Here is a 22,168-nt window from a genome sequence, read left to right on the forward strand (position 1 = left end):
TTGCATATATTTCCTGTATAAATTAATTATTTTTCTGAATGAAATTTTAAACTAGTAATAGAAGAAATTTCATATCACCTTCTAAGAAATACTCATAAATAAAACAAGAATTGTTTGGGCATGACATATATGCTGAGCAAGGTAATTGAGCATAACAAATACTGTAAAACATGCTTTTCCTTCAGGAGAATTCATATTTAAGAGATCGTTTACTGCTCTTACTTTCATGGTCTATTTGAGAAAGTATATTCTCTTGAACCAAAAATTATTGCCTTCTCTGTTACAACTGAGTAGAAAGAAATTTTATAATAGAAGACCTGGATTCTACTCTTGCCTCTGCTAACAATAAAAGGCCATCATGAAAACTGCATAGGTCTAGCTGTTGTGATTTTTTAAATAAATAATTTTGGTGATGTGTTTGTTCTAAAATTTTATTTGTGAATAGTCATAAAATATTAATTACCTTATTAATAAATTAACATTAATATTAGCCAAAAGAAACTTCAAAGCAAACAGCTTTCATAGAAATAAAAAGGCTCACAATTATATGATAATATGAATAGTTTGACAGATAAAATATAACTCTTAAAATAGTATATGCCCAGGGCTTCCCTAGTGGCACAGTGGTTGAGAGTCTGCCTGCCAATGAAGGGGACACGGGTTTGTGCCCTGGTCTGGGAGGATCCCATGTACCGCGGAGCGGCTGGGCCTGTGAACCATGGCTGCTGAGCCTGCACGTCCAGAGCCTGTGCTCCACAACGGGAGAGGCCATAACAGTGAGAGGCCCCCGTACCACAACAAACAAACAAACAAAAATAGTATATGCCCAATAATAGATTAAAAAATATATAAAGCAAAACTTGACATAATTAAATGGAGAAATTAATAAATCCATGATTATACCATGTGAGTTTCAACCTTAACCCATTCAAACTGATAGAAAAAATTATAACAAATATAATGAGAACAAGAAAATAAACACAAAACTCAACACACAGGAAATATATAGAAATTGGTGCCATCAAAATAGAAGGCATATTCTCTCTAAGTACACATGAAACATTTTAAAAAATGATCATGTTCTAGTTAACAAAGTAAGTCTCAAGAGATAGCAAAGAATCAAACTAATAATGAACACATGCTCTGAGCACAATGAAATGAAACTAAAAATCAACAGTAAAGACTGCTAAGCTCCTCATATGCTTTAAACTAAAAATAATTACTAAACAATTTCTTGACTAACAGCACCTCAAATAGGGAATTCAGAAATAGAGATATTATGGCATCAAATGTGTAGATTAAAAACCATGAGATAATTAAAAATTAATGATATAGAGAATAATTTCTAAATGGTGGAGTAAGGACTTCCAAAAATCTTCTCCTCTATAAAAACAATGAGAATACTAGCAAAATGGTCAAAATTATCTTTCTTCTAAACTCTTGAAATTAACCAAATTCTAGTAACAATCCAGTGAGTGTTTATTAAGAAAAAATGCTGAATATCATTGAGAACAGCAAACTTTGTAGCATTTTAACATGCATCAATCCCAGTTACTCAGCCATTAAAAAGAATGAAATAGGGCTTCCCTGGTGGCACAGTGGTTAAGAATCCACCTGGCAATGCAGGGTACACAGGTTTGAGCCCTGGTCTGGGAAGATCACACATGCAGCAGAGCAACTAAGCCCACGTGCCACAACTACTGAGCCTGTGCTCTAGAGCCCGTGAACAACAACTACTGAGCCTGTGCACCACAACTACTGAAGCCCATGTGCCTAGAGCCTGTGCTCCACAACAAGAGAAGCCACCGCACTGAGAAGCCCACACACTGCAACAAACAGTAGACCCCACTCGCTGCAACCAGAGGAAGCCCACACGCAGCAACGAAGACCCAACGCAGCCAAAAATAAATAAATAAAATAAATAAATTTATTTAAATAAATGAAATACTGCCATTTGCAGCAACATGGATAGACCTGGAGATTATCATACTAAGTGAAGTAAGTCAGACAGAGAAAGACAAATATCATATGATATGTTTACATGCAGAATCTAAAAAAAAAGTGATACAAATGAACTTATTTAGACAACAGAAACAGACACACAGACTTAGAGAATGAACTTATAATTACCAGAGGGTAAGGGCTGGGGAGGAGGGATGGACTGGGAGGTTGGGATTGACCTATACGCATTGCTATATTTAAAATACATAACCAACCAGGACCTACTGTATAACACAGGGAACTCTGCTCAATATCCTGTTATAACCTAAATGGGAAAAGAACTTGACAAAGAATAGAAACATGTGTATGTATAACTGAATCACTTTGCTATACACCTGAAACTAACACAATATTGTTAATCAACTATGCTCCAATATAAAATAAATATTAAAAAATAAATTAATTAAAAAAAAAACACGCACCAATCATGTCTCCATTTCCCCAGCTTTGTGGCAGCCTTGGACACAGACAGCCCAGAAACTGCCAGAGGGGATAGATGGGTTTTGGAGCTCCCCCAAAAGCCCAATCTCCAGGGAACTGTTCAATGGGGAAAGAAGAGTCTTTTCAAGAAATTGTGCTGGGGCTTCCCTGGTGGTGCAGCGGTTGAGAGTCCACCTGCAGATGCAGGGGACACAGGTTCGTGCCCCAGTTTGGGAAGATCCCACATGCCACGGAGCAGCTGGGCCCATGAGCCATGGCTGCTGAGCCTGTGCTCTGTAATGGGAGAGGCCACAACAGTGAGAGGTCCGTGTACGGAAAAAAAAAAATAAAGAAATAAAGAAATTGTGCTGGATTTCCACATGCAAAAGAAAGAAGATCAAACTTCACATCATATATAAAAATTAACTCAAAATGTAGTGTTGACCTAAATGTAAGAGCTAAAACTGTACAACTATTAGAAGAATACATAGGAGTATATCTTAATGACCTTAGAATAGGCAATGGTTTCTCAGCTATGACAGTAAAACTCAAGCAACAAAAGAAAAATAATAAATGAACTTCATCCAAAAAAAAAAAAAAAGAACTTTTGAGCTTCAAAGGACATCAAGAAAGTGAAAAGATGAAAAAACAACCTACAAAATGGGACAAATTATTTCCAAAGCACATATCTGATTAGGGACTTGTATCTAGAATAGGTAAAGGACAATTATGACTCAAAACTAAAAAGATAAATAACCCAGTTTAAAACTGGGCAAAGGTCTTGAACAGGCACGTTGTCCAGGAAGATACACAAATGACCAATAAGCACAAGAAAAGATGCTCAACGTTGTTAGTCATAAGGGAAAAAAGTCAAGCACAATGAGATACCACTTTGCACCCACTAGGATGACTATAATAAAAACAAGATGGACAGTAAAAACTGATGGAAATTGATTGTGTAGAAACTGAAGCCCTCGTACATTGCTGATGGGGTTTTAAAATGAAGGAGCCACTCTGGAAAACAGTTTGGCAGTTCCTGAAAACGTTAAATATTGAGTTACCATATGTCCCAGCAATTCCAGTCTTAGTTTTCACCCAAGAGAAATGAAATGCATGTCCACACAAACACTTGTACGTAAATATTCACAGCAGAATTACTCATAATAAGCAAAAACTGGAAACAATCCAAATGCCCATCAACTGATAAATGGATAAACAAAATGTGGTATATCAATATAAGAGATTTTTATTCTACAATAAAAGGAAATAAAGTACTGATGTATGCTAAAACATGGTTGAACATTGAAAACATTATGACAAGTGAAAGAAGTCAGTCAGAAAAGACCACATACTCTACGATTCCATTTTTATAAAATGTCCAGAATAGGTAGATCTATTGAGACAGAAAATAAATTAGTGGTTGTCAGGCCTGGGGTAGGGGTTGATGGGGAGAGACTTTTAATGCCTGTGGGGTTTGTTGAGAGGGTGATTAAAATATAATAATATTAGATAGTGGTAATGATTGTATTGCTCTCTAAATATACTATAAACCACTGAAGTGTATATCTCAATCTATCTGTTATAAGAAAAAAGAAATATGGTAATATGTGTGGAAATTTATAGAGTAAAAAAACTGTACATATACTATTTTTAGTTCACTGTTAACTAAAACTCATATATTTTTTTACCACATTCAGATTAATCTGTATAACTATCCTCAGCTCTGAAAACTTTTCCATCTATATAAGGAAAGACAATGTAACATTCTGACAATTTAATGTTTTCCTTCTCTGTGTATTTGTGCTAGTTGAATAAAGTTGAGAATTCATCCATTAAAAATTAACATCTTGGGCTTCCATGGTGGCGCAGTGGTTGAGAGTCCGCCTGCCGATGCAGGGGACACGGGTTCGTGCCCCGATCCCGGAAGATCCCACATGCCGCGGAGCGGCTGGGCCCGCGAGCCATGGCCGCGGAGCCTGTGTGTCCGGAGCCTGTGTTCCGCAATGGGAGAGGCCACAGCAGTGAGAGGCCCGCGTACAGCAAAAAAAAAAAAAAAAAAAAAAAAAAAAAAAAAAAAAAAAATTAACATCTTACTTAAACTCAATAATCCAGAAAATATAAAAAGAATTAATGCAAAGGAATTAGAAAAAATAAAATAACTACAGCAACTGATATGATAGAGAAAAACAGATTATCAAAAAAACCCCAAAGTCATTTGTTTGAAAGATTAATAAAGTATAGATAAACCTATGGCAGGACCAATACATATACAGGTAGATATACATATACATATACAATATATGTACAAATGAACAACAGAAGGAATGAAAGTAGGAAACAATTAAGAAAATATAAAATAAAAAGACAGTGAGATATATACTTTAATAATATATGAAAATAGGTAAAAATAAGACTTTTTCTTATTACTATATTATTATTTAGAATTTTTTTAATTCTAAAAAAAAGCACAGTTTTTTTTTTAGAATTAAAGTTTGGGTGCAATAAAAAATTGTTTAAATAAATAAAAAATGGAGTAAATGGAGCTCCAAATCAACTATAACTCAATAAAAAAAATATAAAGTAAATGGGGCTCCAAAAAATAAAAAAAGTTTGGGTGATGGACACAGTGTACTGCTAGGTGATCATTATGTTTATGCAGTTTTGTATTTACATCCATGATCTCTTTCTTTAAAAAGATATGTTTTAAAATAAATACAGTTATTAAAAAATCTTTTAAAAAATGAGCGATTAAGAACAAAGAAATATATTGGTGGGTAAATCTAACTTAATTCAGGCTAAAAGAAAATTAAAGGGAGATGCTACAATGTTCTTTCCAATGTTACTAGAAATATGCTGCAAATTTGTAATTAGGCTACTACCAAATAGCAAAGAAACCAGACATAGAAAAGAAATGCAGTCAGTAGCAATAGTCTGGGTTTTCATAAGTAAAAAGAAAATATTTCAGAGAAAGGTGATTAATAAATTATGTATTAAAGAGGGAACATGTAAGGCACTGATAAAATAAAGTATCCAGGTACCCAAGAGAAGTGAGATTTATTTTTATTAAATTAAAAAAAGATTATAAAAATAGTATTTTGAAAATAATTATAGTTAACTAATAAGATGTTAAAAGTGAACTTAGAGAAAATAGAGTAAGTTCAGCAATTCAGCCAATGGCAGAGTGTAAAGAATTTAGGAGATGATTAGAAAGAAATAAGAGAATATGAGACAACTACAGAGGAAAATTCAGGAGGAAAAAAATGGGCGAGTCATGCTTCTAATTTGAGGCATAATGAGTACTATTATTTTTTATTTTAAAATGTCAAGAAGAATAAGCACAGATATTGCATTCAATAGAGAGAACGCATTTTAAAAAGAAACACTCAGCTTAAGAATGATGGGAAAAAAGAACAAAAGAAGAGCAAGAGAAAAGAAATTTTACTTTTAAAGTCCAATAATCAATAGTCAATTCATTTTTATTGAACTATGAATCTGCTGGTTTTTCAAAAAGAAATGATATGAATAAAACAGAATAAATTTTTTATGTATGGAAATTGGTTTAAACCAAAAATGTTTTAATACCTAACAAAACCTCTATTATCTGTAACAATATAAATGCTGATAATGGTATTTAATACACTATATGTTGAGGAAGGGATAAATTACCAGCAGGTTAAAGTTTCCATGTAAGAAAAGCTCTGTACTAACTTTAAAAGGTAAAATATACTTTTGCTTCTCTGTTAAATTATAAACAAAGCCAGGTGTGAAATACAGCAATCTTAACAGTGAGAAATGATATGGTACTATTAGAGTTTCTTTCTAAGCTGAGGGTAGAAGGGGTCAATTCCATTAGAATTATCTTTGCACCTGGTAAATTATATTCAAATGTTGAATTGTTCTAATATTCTAATTGTTCTAATATTCAGCTTGAGTTGTGATTGATTTCACAGAGTACAAGGCCCCTATAATAAGTCAATCATTTTGTCATCTGTATCCAAAAACCAGACATAGAGCCAATTCTCATGTAAAACATCATTATAAATATATCTGAGGTCAAAGTTTGATCTATCATTTCCCTACTCCAAACATGTATATGAAATGGCTATTTTTATTACAACAAACTTTTTTTTTTCAGCTTCTCATGCCAATTACGTTGTGCAAGAATTTTGAAGGAGAAAGAGTTAGATAAATGTTTGTGAAACTTATGCCTCTAGGACTCAAATTTTAACAGCTAGGAGAAAACAACTAGAAGACAACATTTGAAATAAAATAATTTAACATTCCCTGAAAAAAATCATGTTTTTAATTGCATATTATTTTATTGGATACTATGTAAAACCAAGAGAAAAATCTATAACTTGATTTCTGACTTCAAGATGCTTACTACTTTATTGGAGAAGTAAAGAGCAAAGGAAGAAGATAGAAATTAAAAAAGCAAATTAAAAATGTGACCACATATTTTCTTGGACAAATTCTAGATATAGAAAGGAGAAATAAGTGGAGAGCAAGAATATTTGGAAGAAGACTCTTAAAGAAGAAAGATTTGACCCAGTAGATTTTAAAAAATATCCAGGATTTTTAGAGACAAAGAGGGAAAGTACAATATAAGCAGAAGAAACAAAATGAAAAAAGTTTATGATGTATGGGTTCTTAGGAGCCTGATGAAGCCTGGGTACTTCTAATCAGAAATTTTTAAAGACTACAAAAACAGTAAGAAAAAAGTAAAAAAAAAAAAAAGTTTACATAGAAAAAAGTATCAAATATATTCAAATACAATTATCAAAATTCAAAAAACCCACAATTTTTGATGGAGTAATATATGTACTTTTTTAAATTAATGCATTCAATAACAAGATTGAGCAGTGGGTCTAATGACTCCCATTATTGAAGTAGCAGTGGTTTTCAATGCCTGAACATAAGTGATATTTTGTGATATTAGCAACAACTTTAACATGATATGAATATGCCTATCACTTCTATTGGAAACATAGTCATAGTTGCTGCTAAGAATTGGTCTGTGGTATACATTCACAACTGAAAGAAATGTTAACCTTCAGTGAGAGATTAATGAAAATGAAGGTGTAAAATTTTTCCTAACAAACTTCATAGACCCCTTCAATTCTATCCATGGACCTGTAAGTGTCCTGTGACTCAAATTAAGAATCTGGAGAAGACAGTGGGAAGCCACCATTCATTAAGCACTTAATGGGTATAGGGCACAGCAAAAAGTGCTTCATGTTATTCTTACAGCATGTTGTTGTAATGGGAATTGATATTTGAAAGATGAGAAAACTAAGGCTCAAGGAATTTTAGGTAACTTGCCTGCAGCCACATACATAATGAATGTCATTTATAGGATTAGAGTCAAATTTCAGATTCCATAGCCTTTGTTTGCTTTTCCTACTGTGGAATATGATCTAGAGAATCAGCAGAATTTTATTTTATTTTATTTTTTTTTTGCGGTACGCGGGCCTCTCACTGTTGTGGCCTCTCCCGTTGTGGAGCACAGGCTCCGGACGCGCAGGCCCAGCAGCCATGGCTCACGGTCCCAGCCGCTCCGCGGCATGTGGGATCTTCCCGGACCGGGGCACGAACCCGTGTCCCCTACATCGGCAGGCGTACTCTCAACCACTGCGCCACCAGGGAAACCCCAGCAGAATGTCTTAAATGGGCAATCAGAAGATGAACACAGCCAGAGCAAGGAGTTGTTTTCAAGAGTAGTAGAAATACAGTTGGAAGTGTGGGACAGGGTCAGTCTTTGGAGGGTTCTAAACATTCAAAGAGAAATAAAAGTAAATGCTTTGGAGCATACAAAAATAAGCACCTAGGGAGGAAGATGACAAAAGCAGTTATTTAAGGAAAAGATAATCAGATGGACTGTAATGGTAAAGGATTATTGTAATATTTTCTGTCCAAAAGATTTTGAAGTAGGTCTAGTATGACACATTATACTTAAATGCCTTTTCTAAAATTAGTTGTACCCATTATTGATTTTCTGAGGTGTTTTTGCATTTTTTCTCAATATCTATTCTTAAATATAGCAAGACACACAACACACATACACACACACATATCACTTGCTATTCTTAAATATAGCAAAACACACATCTACTTACTGACACTTGTGCAACTTTCACCATCCACATCCAGCTTCCACCCTTCATAACATGAGCACTTGACTGTGTGCTTGTGTTGCTCACACACTTGACTGCACTTCAGATGATTGCTGCAATAATCTACAATTTCACATGTTTTATTGTCTCTGCTGAGTTGAAGTCCTTCAGGGCAAGAACAGACAATTCCTCTTCCAGGAACAACAGAACAGTGGTTGCTACAGCCTCCATTGTTCAGTGAACATTCATCTATAAAAGGAGAGGAACAGATTATAGGGCATCATCAATTGTTTTGCTCAATTAAATACTAATCATTGAACTCAATTCTCTAAGGCTGGAATTAGAGAAAGGATATTATAAATGAATGGAGAAAGCACTCTTTAGATTTTTGTCCCAGAAGGTGGGGTAGGAATGATGAAAGAATTCATCTAATGACCAAATAGAGTTCTATATGACAGAAATTGGGAATGGAAGATTTTCATTTCTATAAATCTTTGGAGTACACTTTGTTTTACTCCATAGAAGTAAAGTGAGTTCAATGTTTCCATTATTACTGGAAAGATTATGCTGAGCCTTTTAGCAGTTATGCAAAATCAGTTTTTGAGGGCTTCCAAAAGGGACTCACATACAGTGGTGATCTGAAAATCTGACTTATCTCAGTGTTTATAAATAAACAGGCATACACACACACATGTATGTATTATATCTATATATCTTTTTCTACATCTATAGTGTGATTTATAATAATAATCCAGAATGGATTAGTTTGTCCTTTACTGGCTACAGATATTTATTTATTTACTTTTATTTTCTTAGATATTTATTTTTAAATTAGGTAAATTATACATTGTACTTCATATATTGGTTATTATTATTAATTCAATGAAGCCATGGAAACATAATAAATAATAGACAAAAATCCTTGACCTGGCATTTTGGCTGAAATAATCAGCAAGTAGACTGTTGTATAAAGAAAGAGAACTTTTCTTTCAGGGCACTAATAGTTTATAATTACACATTAGATATATTTATTTATCATTCTATTTCATCACAAGATTGTAGGATCCATGAGGGTATGCAAAATATTCATTCTGTTTACCATGTATATCCCACAGCTAGCATAGTGCCTAGCATAGAGTAAGCAGTTAAAAATATTTCTTGAATAACCAAATTTAACAAAGTCATCCAAAAGCACACAACTGCCCCTAAATTGAGCTAGTATTTGTCCAACTGGGAAATTTCAAGATGTCATATTTACGCCCTTGACAAAAATAGCAAATAATTGTTTTCACAACCATGATATTATCTATTATTATATACTATTAGGTGCATAGTAATAAGGCCAAAGGAAGCATTCTTTCTTTGCTTTAAAAATATGTTTAAGCAGTTTTCAAAGACTGTTCAGTTAGGTGTGTTTTGAGACATACTGAAAAGGAATGTTGTTCAATGATGGGCGAATTGCAATAATAATTACTTATATACCTCTAATATTTCCTGTTCTCTATGGAAATTCATCCAGCTCAAAAAATTGGACTGGAATGTAAGGCTTTCAAAAATATTCTCTACACATTTTAAACTTCTGTATGGGTCAACTATTCCTCACATTTGTCACCATAAAAGAAGTTACAGTAAAAAGAAAAGAAAATGATTACATTAACTGTTTTCTCTAAGAATTCAAGTTTGGCATTATTTTAGAAGAAAAAAAAAACATAGATTCATTTCTTGGTTCCCTCAAATATGTTTGTTCACCTGTAATCATAATCATTTCAAAACAGCAGTCGTTTCAAAGCCTTTGCCCCATTTTGTTCCATTGACATTCTTTTTCAAGAGAATTACTGTAAAGAAATGTCATCATACACAGCAGGTAAAAAAAATTGTTACAATGCTTTTAGCTTATTTCAAGTACGACTGTTCTCTCAGCATTCAAATGTCTCTTTCTGACACTACCTGTGGAATTAAATCATAGATTTTAGGATAAACAAAATTCACGTTGAAACTCTACAACTTAATATATAAATTTAATGGCAATGTTTGTATGGCTAGCCCCTTGTTAATTTCCCTTAACCCTAAACCTATCATTCAATCCTGCAGCTTCTTTTTAAATTTTTTGCTACCTGACAAAGACTCTCTCATTGACCAAACTCTAGTCAAGCGCCTCTGAACCCTCAGTCTTGGCTGATAAAACTGCAGACTCTCAGCACACACAATTTCATTGTCTAATCCTCTCCCTAACCCCCTCTTCCCAAGCCAATAAAAGACTTGGACAAACACTAGCACAGTTTTTAACAGCTCATGGCAGCATCCCTAAAATGACCTCAGCCCTCCTTAAAGTGCCTTCCTGAGAAAGCTCCATGACTCCATGATGCTGTAGAAATCTACTATTGTTTTCCCCAAAACCTGATGATAGGCAGATAGGGTCCTGAGCCCCATCTCAGAGCAGTTACTTTAGAAAACTTGCAATATAAATCCTTTCTCTGTACCTTTGGGATGTCAATCATCTACCACCCAGAACTGTTCCTCCCAACCCCAGAATCTGAAAGCCATCTTTTTGAAATGCAAACATTTAAGGAGATAACTCTCTCACCCGTACTCCCAACCCTGCGGGTACCTTGCTCTGACTTGTACCACTGCCTCTAGTCATAAAGATATGAGAAGTTTGTCTCTTCTCTGGGATGAGCACCAATTAACAAACCCAGATGGCCTAGTCACATGGGCCAATGCCCCATTAACACCCTTTAGTGCCTTTCCCATAGCACATTCCAGCCTTTAAAAAGTTTCCCATCTTTTGTTTTGGTGAAGCTGATTTCAATTAATTTTGGATACTCTTCCCTATTGCAATAGTTATTACTGAGTAAATATCACTTTAACTAGTATCCAGTTTTATTTTGACATACCCTTATAACAAAAATCAACAGTTAACTCCCTTCTTGAATGATTGAAATCTCTTCTTATTTCTTTCTTAAGTGCATATCTCTTTCCTCTTGAAATCACTTAAAATTCCCCCTGAAAAAATAATCTCTCCAACAGGATTCAACTTATCTTCTTGAGCTCTCTCTTTTTTTAAAATTTTATCGACCAGATTTATTTGGAGAAAACAAACAACCTCACTACCCAAACGATGGACGTTTACATCTCAAGACACCTCCCAAATATTGTCTACAGATTACAAGTCATTTTCATAAATTTTACATGTATTGAGGAACAGGATATGAATCAATCCCTGTTTTTGTTTCAACGGGGGTAGGGTAGAGTAGGGGGATAAAAAAACAGCTATTTTAGATACAACTATTTGGAAGGAGTTGACATGAAGAGGGCAAACCGTACATTTTCACCATCTATAGCAAATGGTTTAAAAAACCCTTTCAACTTTGGGTATCTTTCTCTAAAATCCACTCTTTAGCACAAGCCAATTCATGCCAATTATTTAAAGTTAATTCACTTGGTATACCTTTCATGTCCACTGGGTAAATGATTCATTATGCCCATTGCTGCAGCACTCAAACCAACATCCCCGCCTGGCTGGACAGGGCCTAACTTAGTATTGGTTGGAAAAGGATTTGAAAACAAGAGACTGAAGTGTCACTTCCCTACAGGAACCAATATTGCTGACCATCTACAAACTGACACTACAAAGGTGCACATAAAAGCACCTTTTCAGAGAAAAGAAGAGCCTTCTGAAATTCAGTCAATCCCTTGACCAGTGATTGTTTTTGTTTTTCATTGTTCTAATTCTCCCTCAACTTCACCTCATAAAGGACAGAGTATGTGAGTTCAATATGCCACAGTGCTGCAATCAGTATAAAAATGTCTTTTTATCTCCTCTGGTACTTCCACACCTAGCTTTACTGTGACCTTTTCTACTCCCTGTACTCATTTAAAATCTTTGAGCAAGGCTTCTTAGCCAATGAATACAGTAGCTTGATAAGCAAGAACTGATTTTCAATCTTGAAGTAGACAGAGAAATGAATTCAGAAGAAATACCCTTTTCTATTTTATATTCCCAATTTAGGAAGCAGAGAATAGGAAAATAGGCTGCATTTTCTTATGATTCTCTTCATTTTTCTTAATGACTGTATTTTCTCTTCTTTGCCTTTTATTTACTTCATTTAACCCAAAGGGTGAAGAAAAGATGGAAAAGCACTAATTTATTTCAAGACCTGTAGTCCATTAGGTATTATTACCATGATTTCCTAATAGATATCATCTCCATATTTGTTATAAGGAAACTGGCAATTCCAGAAACTAAGCCACCTGCCTAGGTGACTTAATTGAAGTAATTGAAGAATAGAATTCAAACTTGTCAAAATCTCATTTTTTCTATAATTATACACTTTCAATTTTAAGACTGCTGATAGTTTCCTTCTTTTAGAATTGCTCTTACAAACTTCATGGCAATTCTCATACATGGTAATGTAAGAGATCTTTCCATCCACCGAACTACTCCACCAGGGAGAATAAGCTGGGAGAAAAAGAAGTGAATACAGATAAACTACGTCTGTCATCCTTTATTTGTAATTCTTTAAATTTAATTTTAGGGTTTCTGTTTGTTTAAATGATAGCATCACTGAATGAAGACTGTTGTATTTACTGTTTCAAGGTTGTTTTATAGAATCACAGACTATTTGGAAGAAAGGATGTTTTATTACATAAATTTAAAAAAGAATAATAATCTTTTTTATATCAGTCAGTATGCTATTAATGCTCAATTCAGATCAATATATGATAACTTTAGGCTTAAATGTAGTTGTCTTTCCTATTTCCAATCAGGCAGGTTCATCATTTCCTAAAGTCATTTTCTCACAGCCTCAAGTCATCTCATTATTGTTCTTATCGTGCTGTAAATCTTCATCATTACTCTATTGATGTCACCTTCAGTATTATCTAGAAAACATATTTTTAAAATCTCCTTGCCAAATCTCTGATCTCCCCACAGAGAAGGAAATGTAATTGCTTTATATGTGCTGGTGGCATAAGGAGATGGCTAGTGAAAAGTGATTTCAAAGCTCAAAAGCTATCACATTGAAATCATCATTTTAACTAGATAAAGCATACTAAAGAAAGCTACTGTATGAAAACTAAAAACTTCTGAGAAAATTATATAAAATCAAGTAACATTCTATTGATTATCCAGTTTCTTCCTTTCCTCTTTTTAAAAAAGGTTTCTGTTGTAATGATCCAAAGTCCTGACAAAATACATTGGGTGGTAGTAAATTTCATCCCATAGTTTAATAATAACAGGAGTCTTCTGTTCTGAGCAACTCACTGACAGAATATAATCAATTCAATTGTGGGAACATCTTTGACTATTCAGAGATCTAAATGATGAATGCAGCTGTACAATTGTTAAGTTAGTTGGATTAGGGTAGCCTTTTCTGCTTCATTTTTAGAGATTTCTGATAATATTTAATTTTTAAAATAAATATACAGTGCCTGTAAAATGTAAACAGGATTCAACTCTAAAAGTTACATTTAAAGAAATGACTGGAAGGAACAAATGCTACTATAATAACTATCAGCTAGTGGACTGAAAGGTTCTAGTCTCCAGAAAGAAGCAATGCAGTGAAACGTGCAATACCACAGAGGTCGCCTTCGTCAGATCCATCAGGACAATCCCTTCTCCCATTGCAGAGTTTCTCTGGCTGCAGGCAGACTGAAGTGTCATTAGCACAAGGGTACTTGGGTGGCCCACACAAGAAACTGTCACAGTCATCTTCATCTGATTGATCTTCACAATCGATATCTCCATCGCATACCCAGTCTTTGTTGATGCATCTCCCTTGAGAAAATAGCAACAACATGCATTTAATTTTTGCAGTTAAGCCACTGGAATAATGAGTAATCATTGTCTTCAGTCAGAGGCAGAACAAATTGCCATTAGCAAGAAATCTATTTGCTGATAGTTTGACATTTTCATGACAACATTTTAGTAGTTCTTGTCCTCATTGTAATAGTGTTCTTAGTGTTAAAGCCTTGATATTTTCTTTAGTTTCAAGTTATTGCCTTACCCTATTAAAAAAAAATCTGCAACTCATTGAAAGTTTAATTACTTTTAAAAGCAAATTTTAAAGATATATTTATAGTAGTATGAGTCCTTTTCAGAGCCCTAAATTTAGATAAGTACTATCACTGTACTTTGGAGACGTAAAGTTAAGCAAATGCTTTATTTTTGAAGGCAAAGATGTCCTTCTATTTACATTTATAACCTTAGCAACTCAACTCCTCACATTCAGACTTATGTACATGCCCTTTCATAGAAGAATGTAAAATGTTACTAAACATTTTAGTAGCTAAGATATATACAGACAAAATTTAGAGAAATATGTTCTTTATTGACTTTGAAAGAAAAAAATGAAATGATTATTGTTTAGCCAGAATGTTTCAAAAGTAACAATGTGAAATTCCTAGAAAGCAATGGGTATTGACTATGTAAACTGTTTTTTTCTTTGCAAATTATTCTTCCTTTCCAGAATATTTGTATTTTTCTTCTAATTAATCATCTTTTATGAATTATACAATGTTAATATGTAATGTGAATAAAAAATGTTCCTAAAGATAAATACTGGTTATTGGTTGACTACATCAACATCTCATAAAATGAGTGGGGCAAATAAAAGGGAAATGGAAAAGTGTTAGTTTGTATATGTCCAAGAGTCATTATGTATTTAAATGTCTTCTTCAAACTTAAGGCTACTGAATTTTAAAATATTTGTGAAAAGATGTTTTATTTATAGAAACATATTAATAATTCTCTATGCTACTATATATCAAATAAGAGAAAAACACAAATGATCAGTTCCACAGTTAATATAAATACATTTGATAATATTCAACATTATTTATTGATCAAAATAAAATGAATTATTTTATTCACATAAAATGAACACTTCATTAATGAATTTGAATATAAATGGAGGAACATTATAAAATTTTGCTTTAACATCATAAATAAAACTAATGTTATTATTTTATATTGTCTGGAAATATTATGTAATGTAATTAGACAATAGAAAGAAATGAGGTATAAAACTAGAAAAGAATATCATTACATGCAGTTAATATAATCACATAATTATAAATCAATAAAAAATAAATAAGAACTATAAGAAACTAAGAATTTAAAATATATGTAGCTAGTTTCAAAAATTATACAAAAATCAATAGAATTCATATATACAAAGATAATATAGTAGAAGAAAAGGTCAACCAAACAATCTACCATAAAACAAAGTATTTTGAGTTAAACTACACAGAAACTGTATATAATTTATATGAAAATTTAAAAGTTTATAAAGAAACTCAAAAGAAGCCTGGAATAAAGATATAGTTTGGTTTTAGAGAGGAAGATATATTAAAGGTATTATTTTTCCCCTAATTAATACCATCCCAATAAAATAGTAACAATATTATTGTAATCCCATGAACTTATCCTAAACTTAAGAAAATAAAACTGCAAATATCATGAGGAGTCTTCTAAAAAAAATAGAGGAACACTGATGAGTAGGAACTATATATGCCAGAAATTTAAAAGTGTTTTAAAGTAACATTGGTTAAATTTTTTTCATAACAGGATATCAATAAGCATCAATAATTAAACGGCATAGAGACATGAGAAGTACAGTCATATATGTATGTGATTTTAATATATAAAAACTGGCAATTCAAAATAGTAGAGAATAAATAATTACAAAATTAATAATGTTAGGATTGTTGATGAGCCACCTGGAGAAAAAAAAATGTTGAACCTTTACTTGATACTTACACCAAAAAAAATTATAGACAGATCAAAGAAGTGTTTTAAAATAATAACAATGATAATACACAAACATTCTAGAATAAAATAGCTATTAAAACAAAAACATTGCAAACATAGAAAACATAAAGGACAAATTGCTAAACTTAAATACTGTCCACACTGAGCAATAAAATCCATCTACAGAATCAACATAAAGTCAATAAAACAGAAAAAAAATCATTATATTTGACAAAAAGGGCATATTCCTTTAAAATAGAAAAGCCTCATAAATCAGTATGATAAAGATCAATAAACCAATATAAGTGCAAGATTCACAATGAATCAATAATGGCTTACAAATGTAAGATGTCCAAAAAATCTTTCAATTAAAAAAGTGAACAAAAATGGCAATATGATAGCATTTTTTCTCTCAGATTGATTAATATTAAAAAGTTGTATAACACAGAGATAGATTTGACAAGGGTATAAAAAAACAACTCCAGTGTTGAAGGGGCTACAAATTGGGATAATCTCTCTGTAGGCCAATATTATGAAATCTAGTAAATTAAAAATGTATCAACTCCTCATCACAGTAATTCTAATTTTGGAATTTTTTTCATTGGTGTATTTGCCCGATGCACAAAGATGCATATGCAAGGATATGTGTTGCTGCTTTGTATATATTAGCAAAAGTCTGGTAACAACTTAAATCAGCATTGCAAGACCGGTAACATCAATTACAATGCATCCATACATTGAAATTATACACTTGAGTGAAAAACAATGAGATAATTCTGCATAAATTAAAATAAAATAATCTTCAAAGCATGTTAATAAAAAATGGCCTACACCTGAGTATGCTGTAGGCTTTCTTTATATTAGAAGAGAATTATCTGTTTACCAATATCTGTGACTATATTTCCATACATATGTCAATATAAGCACACGCATAGGCTTGTCTCTACAGGTATTCTTTCTGGAGGGTTACACAGGAAATAGTGAAAAGTGATTGCTTCTGGCAAGGAAGACGAGGTGCCTGGAGTGGAAACCAGATGGATTTTTCATTGAATCCTTTTGTGTTATTTTATTTTCCTTCCACTATATTTCCACATAATTTTCAAAAAAATACTAGCACATTTTAAAATGATAAAGATGAAACATATACACATATGTCACAAAGTCAGATAGTTTCTATAAATACAGAGGCTACTCTGTACCTTATACTTTCCTGGAGAGTTTAGGTAGTATAAGAAAATCCTAAGACCCATTCCCTGTCACCAAGGAGTTTATAATCTAGTTAGCAAGACAAGATCAATGCATAATACATATTTGTAGCCTAAAATATGACATCCTGTACTTAAGTATTAAATTGTATGGGATCATCTGCAAGTATAATAGAATGAAGGGAGAATTCAAGAATAATATAGTAATTTCCATTTTTAGTTTGTAAATCAAGATGCAGCTTACATTTTTTTCCTCATACACACTCCATAATGACATTCTTAACCACTGACTCCAGAATGACTTTAAAATTGTTTCAACAAGCCCATCCATAAATCACTATCAATCTTTTAGAGTCAGAATAGCAGTAAAACCTATTTGCCATCCCTGATCTAAATGCTGCCTGGAAAAGGTAAAGAAAAATCTTATGCAAATGACTAATAACTTTAACATAGATTATGTTACCAGAGATATGAATAAATATGAATACATAGCTTAGATAAAATGTACAAATTTCAATAGCTCTCTCCTCCCACTGATTTTGCAGGGGATGTTTGAAACTTAATTGCTTTTCCCTTTCTTGTTTGGTTTTAATTTTTATAAAAATACAGATAAGAGAGTACACCAGGTATGATAACTTTAGTTAAATTTCTATTTCATGACCATTAATTGAATAAAACCCAAAAGCAAATGACCTTAGTAAATATGCTTAAAGAGTGTTGATTTTTACTTGATTTGTATCAAGACAAATACTTACATAGTGAAATCACTGGACATTGCATAGTAAAAAGTCAAGTATTACAACTTCCCTTGTTTAAGCTCTTTCCTTTATATATATAAGAAAGTTGAAACTCAGGTCAAATTAGTATTTTAAAACAAAATAAAGATTAATAATTCTAAAATGTGTTACAGAAATTATACACATCCAATATCTAAAAACATAAAATCTTTAAAAATAACTTTTAAAAATATTGTGCACAAATAAGTTCAAATAACCAAGTAAACCAAGCTCAAATTGTCTTTACTAATTCTTCTTTAAAGAGATATCACAGGTTAAAAAAATATTTGGTGTTCATTATCAAGTTGAGTTCTACATAATATTTTCTGATTTATTTATAAAGATGTTTTCAACTTGATTCTTGCTATGTGTGCAAGACACACTCTTGTGGGAATTGTAGTTTTGTCCTTTGAGCAAAGAGAATAAGAATGGCCAAGCAACAACAGCAGCAACAAAAAACAGAAATAACAAAAATCAGCATGTTGGTATCATGGCAGCTACTACAATCACACACACACATGCACACACACACACTCTCTCTCTCTCTCTCATACACACACTCAGGACTTTGTAAGGACTATTTTGATTTGCGTAACCTTGAAATATACAGTTTAGGTCTAAAATCAGTAGAAAGTCAACAGCTATTGGAAAACTAAGAGGTCCTATGAATTCCTAGAAAATGTGCTGCTTTCCTCAAATAAACTTATATTATCGCTTCCAAAGTTCCTTTTCTATCTGTTAAACTGTTTTGGTTATTTAAAAAAAAAATAGTTTATTAATTTGTGAATTGCTCAACTTTCTTTTGTCTTTATGAAAGACAACATGCTACAAGAGGACAATTTCTGTCCTGGGATATGACTGGCAGTTAATATCAAGAATATGGGTATGAGGAAAAGTGAATCTTTGAAAAAATCCAAAAGGATTTACTTAATAATATTATTTTTTGAATATTGGTTCTTGAAATACAATCTGTCTTTTAATTTTTATACTACTAACCTTTAATCCCACATACATATTTATTTCTCTAACAATGTTTGGCTTTGATTCAATTCAGCAAATATTTATTGAGTATTTTGTACCTGTCTAGCTACTGAACACTGTAGGAAAATTGAAAAGACAAATTCCTGACCTTGTGGAGGAATAAGTCGAGTAGTGACAAAGGTTCTATAAAAAAAAGGATGAGATAAAAAAAAGCCTTATAACAATTACAGAGTGCTATAGAATTTCAAGGAGCTAGAAAAGATGTATGATTGAAAGGCTGAGGAAGAGAAAGCTTTACTAAGATGTTATTTGGAAAGGGGTTTTGAAGAGTGGCAGTGAATAGTAGATACAGACACAGGAAAAAAAGCATTTCATCCAAACAGCTGTCTTATATGTATAGTCTTAACATTCAAATACATACCCTCTGCAAAAGCAAATAAAAGGAAAGAGAGAGAGAAGAATTTAATAGTATGGTACTTTACTGCTGCTACTCAGTGGGAGTGTGTCAGGGCATAGATGGTGAAAGTAAATCAACTCTCCCTTAATTTGGTCCCTCTTCCATTTCTGAGTGAATCCACTATAAAATTATATTTTGTATATTTATTCTTTGTTTTATGCTAAATATTTTCTTAATGATACAGCTTTATGTACAAATTTTCATCAAAATTGTATATACGGAACCATGTATACTGAGTTTTGTGGATGACTTTCAATGGTAATTTTGAACATAGGCAGTTTTAACTTTACTTGTTGAATCTAACCCACATATAAGATGCAACTCCTATATAAATGCATAAGCAGAGCAAGGGTGGGACTTGCTCCAGAGGCAGCAATAAAGCAGTTTGGGACTACAGTTCATGAAATGTTGATTCCTAATTTAAGAGTGTATCCTAATCTTACAGTGGAGAACCACTGAAAGATTTTGAGAAAGTCTGTGATCAGGTCCCAGCTTGCAAAGTAAGGGGAACCTAAAAACACGTGTAGAATGGATTGAAGATAATAATTGTCAGGGATAAAAATAGTAGACCACACAGAGGTCTGAGTGAGATATAATACAGACTTAAACTTAAGCTCTGATGTGTGAATGGAAAGAACAGAATGGGTGCTGTTAAGAGAAACTGTAGAGGCAGCATCAGTAGGACCTGGAAAATTATTACATGCTGGAAGTGTCAAAAGGTAGTTTCTGCTTTAAATTTAAATGTTTAGGAGAATGAAGATGTTTCTAACAGAAATCGAGGAGAGAGGAAGAATTTCTGGCTTTGGAGAGAAAGTGGGATGTTGAGCATAGCAATGGAAAAAATGCGTTTGAAGCGTGGGGTTCAACATCAGTGACAGAAATTTGGGAGGCATTTACCTGGAGGTGATGGTTGAAACTTTGGGAACAGAAGAATTTGCTATGGACACCTTACAGAAAGATGAGAGGAGTAAAACAGAGAAATTAAGAGAAAAATCTGTGCAATGTCTGAGATGGATTATGTATTCAACAGATATTTTAAAATTAAATATAAGGGATAGGCAAAGGGAAAAGGAGCAAGGGAAGGTGAAATAAAAATAGAAATCTAAATGCTGAGTGGAAAGAGGACAATTCAATATGAGATTTCATAAGGAAAAGTTTCAAGGAAAGGATGTGTATTGGAGAGAAAGGTCAAGTATTGCAGAGAAAGAAGTCACTATACAGTATTAACAGTCAAAGGTATTGTTGATTAAGTTCATACTATGTTCTAGGCACTTTTTGTACAGTCTATTGGTTATCATTATTAATATCTCTATTTTACAGATCAGAAAACTGCACCTTAGAGAGGTTTGGTAATCTATGCAAACTCACGTAGTTACTGAATGGCAGAGGAGGACTCAAGATTGAGAAGAGGATGGGTTGAAAAATCATTCCTGGTGACAACTGAAACAGCAATTTCCATCAAAAGCAGGGAAAGGATGTTAGACAGTAAAAGGTAAAAGAATGAATGAGAAAAAAGACATCAAGGTACACTACACAAGATGATTCAACGAAGGGAAGGAGGAAGACAGGAAAACTGATAAAATAAAATGTTTTTGAGGTTATTGTGCTAGGTATATTTATAAAGAGAAAGAAAAATTAGTGTAGAGAAAGAAATTGAAGACATGAGCAAGAAAAGTGACTAAGGTCCCATGGGATATAGGAGGTCAAAGGATCAATAGCTAAAGAAGACACCTTCTTGGCAGAATGGAGAGTATTTCCTACTTAAGATACAGGATTAAAGGAGGAAAAGAGTAAGTATACAGCAAAGTATTTAAAACTGCCAGTGGGAGGAATAAAGAGAGTAATATACAAGGCTTATAAGAAGCTATATGCACAAAAAATCTATTAGATTTAGAGCACATAGACAATGGAGAGCTCACCATGTTATTTCATCAGAAATAAATAAAAGTATACCATAGGGTCAGCTACAGGAAGGGAAGTGCTCTATTTAGAAATTCTTCATATACAATCCACCATATAATTTTAACAATATCACTATTCCATTGTAGGATATGTTTGGTTCTAATTATCCAGATTGATTTTTACCATAGATTAAACTCACCATTTCACTTTTTATTTACTGATACAACAACGGGGTAAGGGGAAAAAAAAACCCCAAAAAACAAAGAAACCCCAAAAAAACTAAACACAGAAAAGAATAACACTTTGCCATTCACGCAAGCCCACAATGGATTTTCATTACATGAGAGGATCAGAACAGAGGATGATGTTTATGAAGCAACTGTCAGAGTTAAATCCCCTTGTGTACCAGTTAGTTTTGTTACATGCTTCTGTTAAAGACTACTTCATCCTTAACTCTTAATTCAACCCTGGGACCTTACTTGAAAATGTATGTTACTTTTCTAGTGGAATCTAGAGTGAAAGGTTATGGGTCAACACCAATCTATCACTTGGAAAGACAGTCA

The 22,168-nt window shown here is 33.0% G+C and overlaps 1 protein-coding gene across 1 annotated transcript in view; it reads right to left on the reverse strand.

The window, feature by feature from the left end:
* The window catches only part of LRP1B (LDL receptor related protein 1B), a 1,545,691-nt gene that overhangs the window by 660,716 nt on the left and 862,807 nt on the right, over positions 1-22,168 (reverse strand). The window contains exons 22-23 of the mRNA XM_060105953.1: positions 14,110-14,310; positions 8,538-8,783 (exon numbers count right to left, since the gene is read on the reverse strand). Coding sequence (XP_059961936.1) covers positions 8,538-8,783; positions 14,110-14,310 — 447 coding nt within the window. The remainder of the gene's footprint in view (positions 1-8,537; positions 8,784-14,109; positions 14,311-22,168) is intronic.

The sequence above is a fragment of the Mesoplodon densirostris genome, chromosome 8 (genome assembly GCF_025265405.1).
Source record: "Mesoplodon densirostris isolate mMesDen1 chromosome 8, mMesDen1 primary haplotype, whole genome shotgun sequence".
Classification (NCBI taxonomy): Eukaryota; Metazoa; Chordata; class Mammalia; order Artiodactyla; family Ziphiidae; genus Mesoplodon; species Mesoplodon densirostris.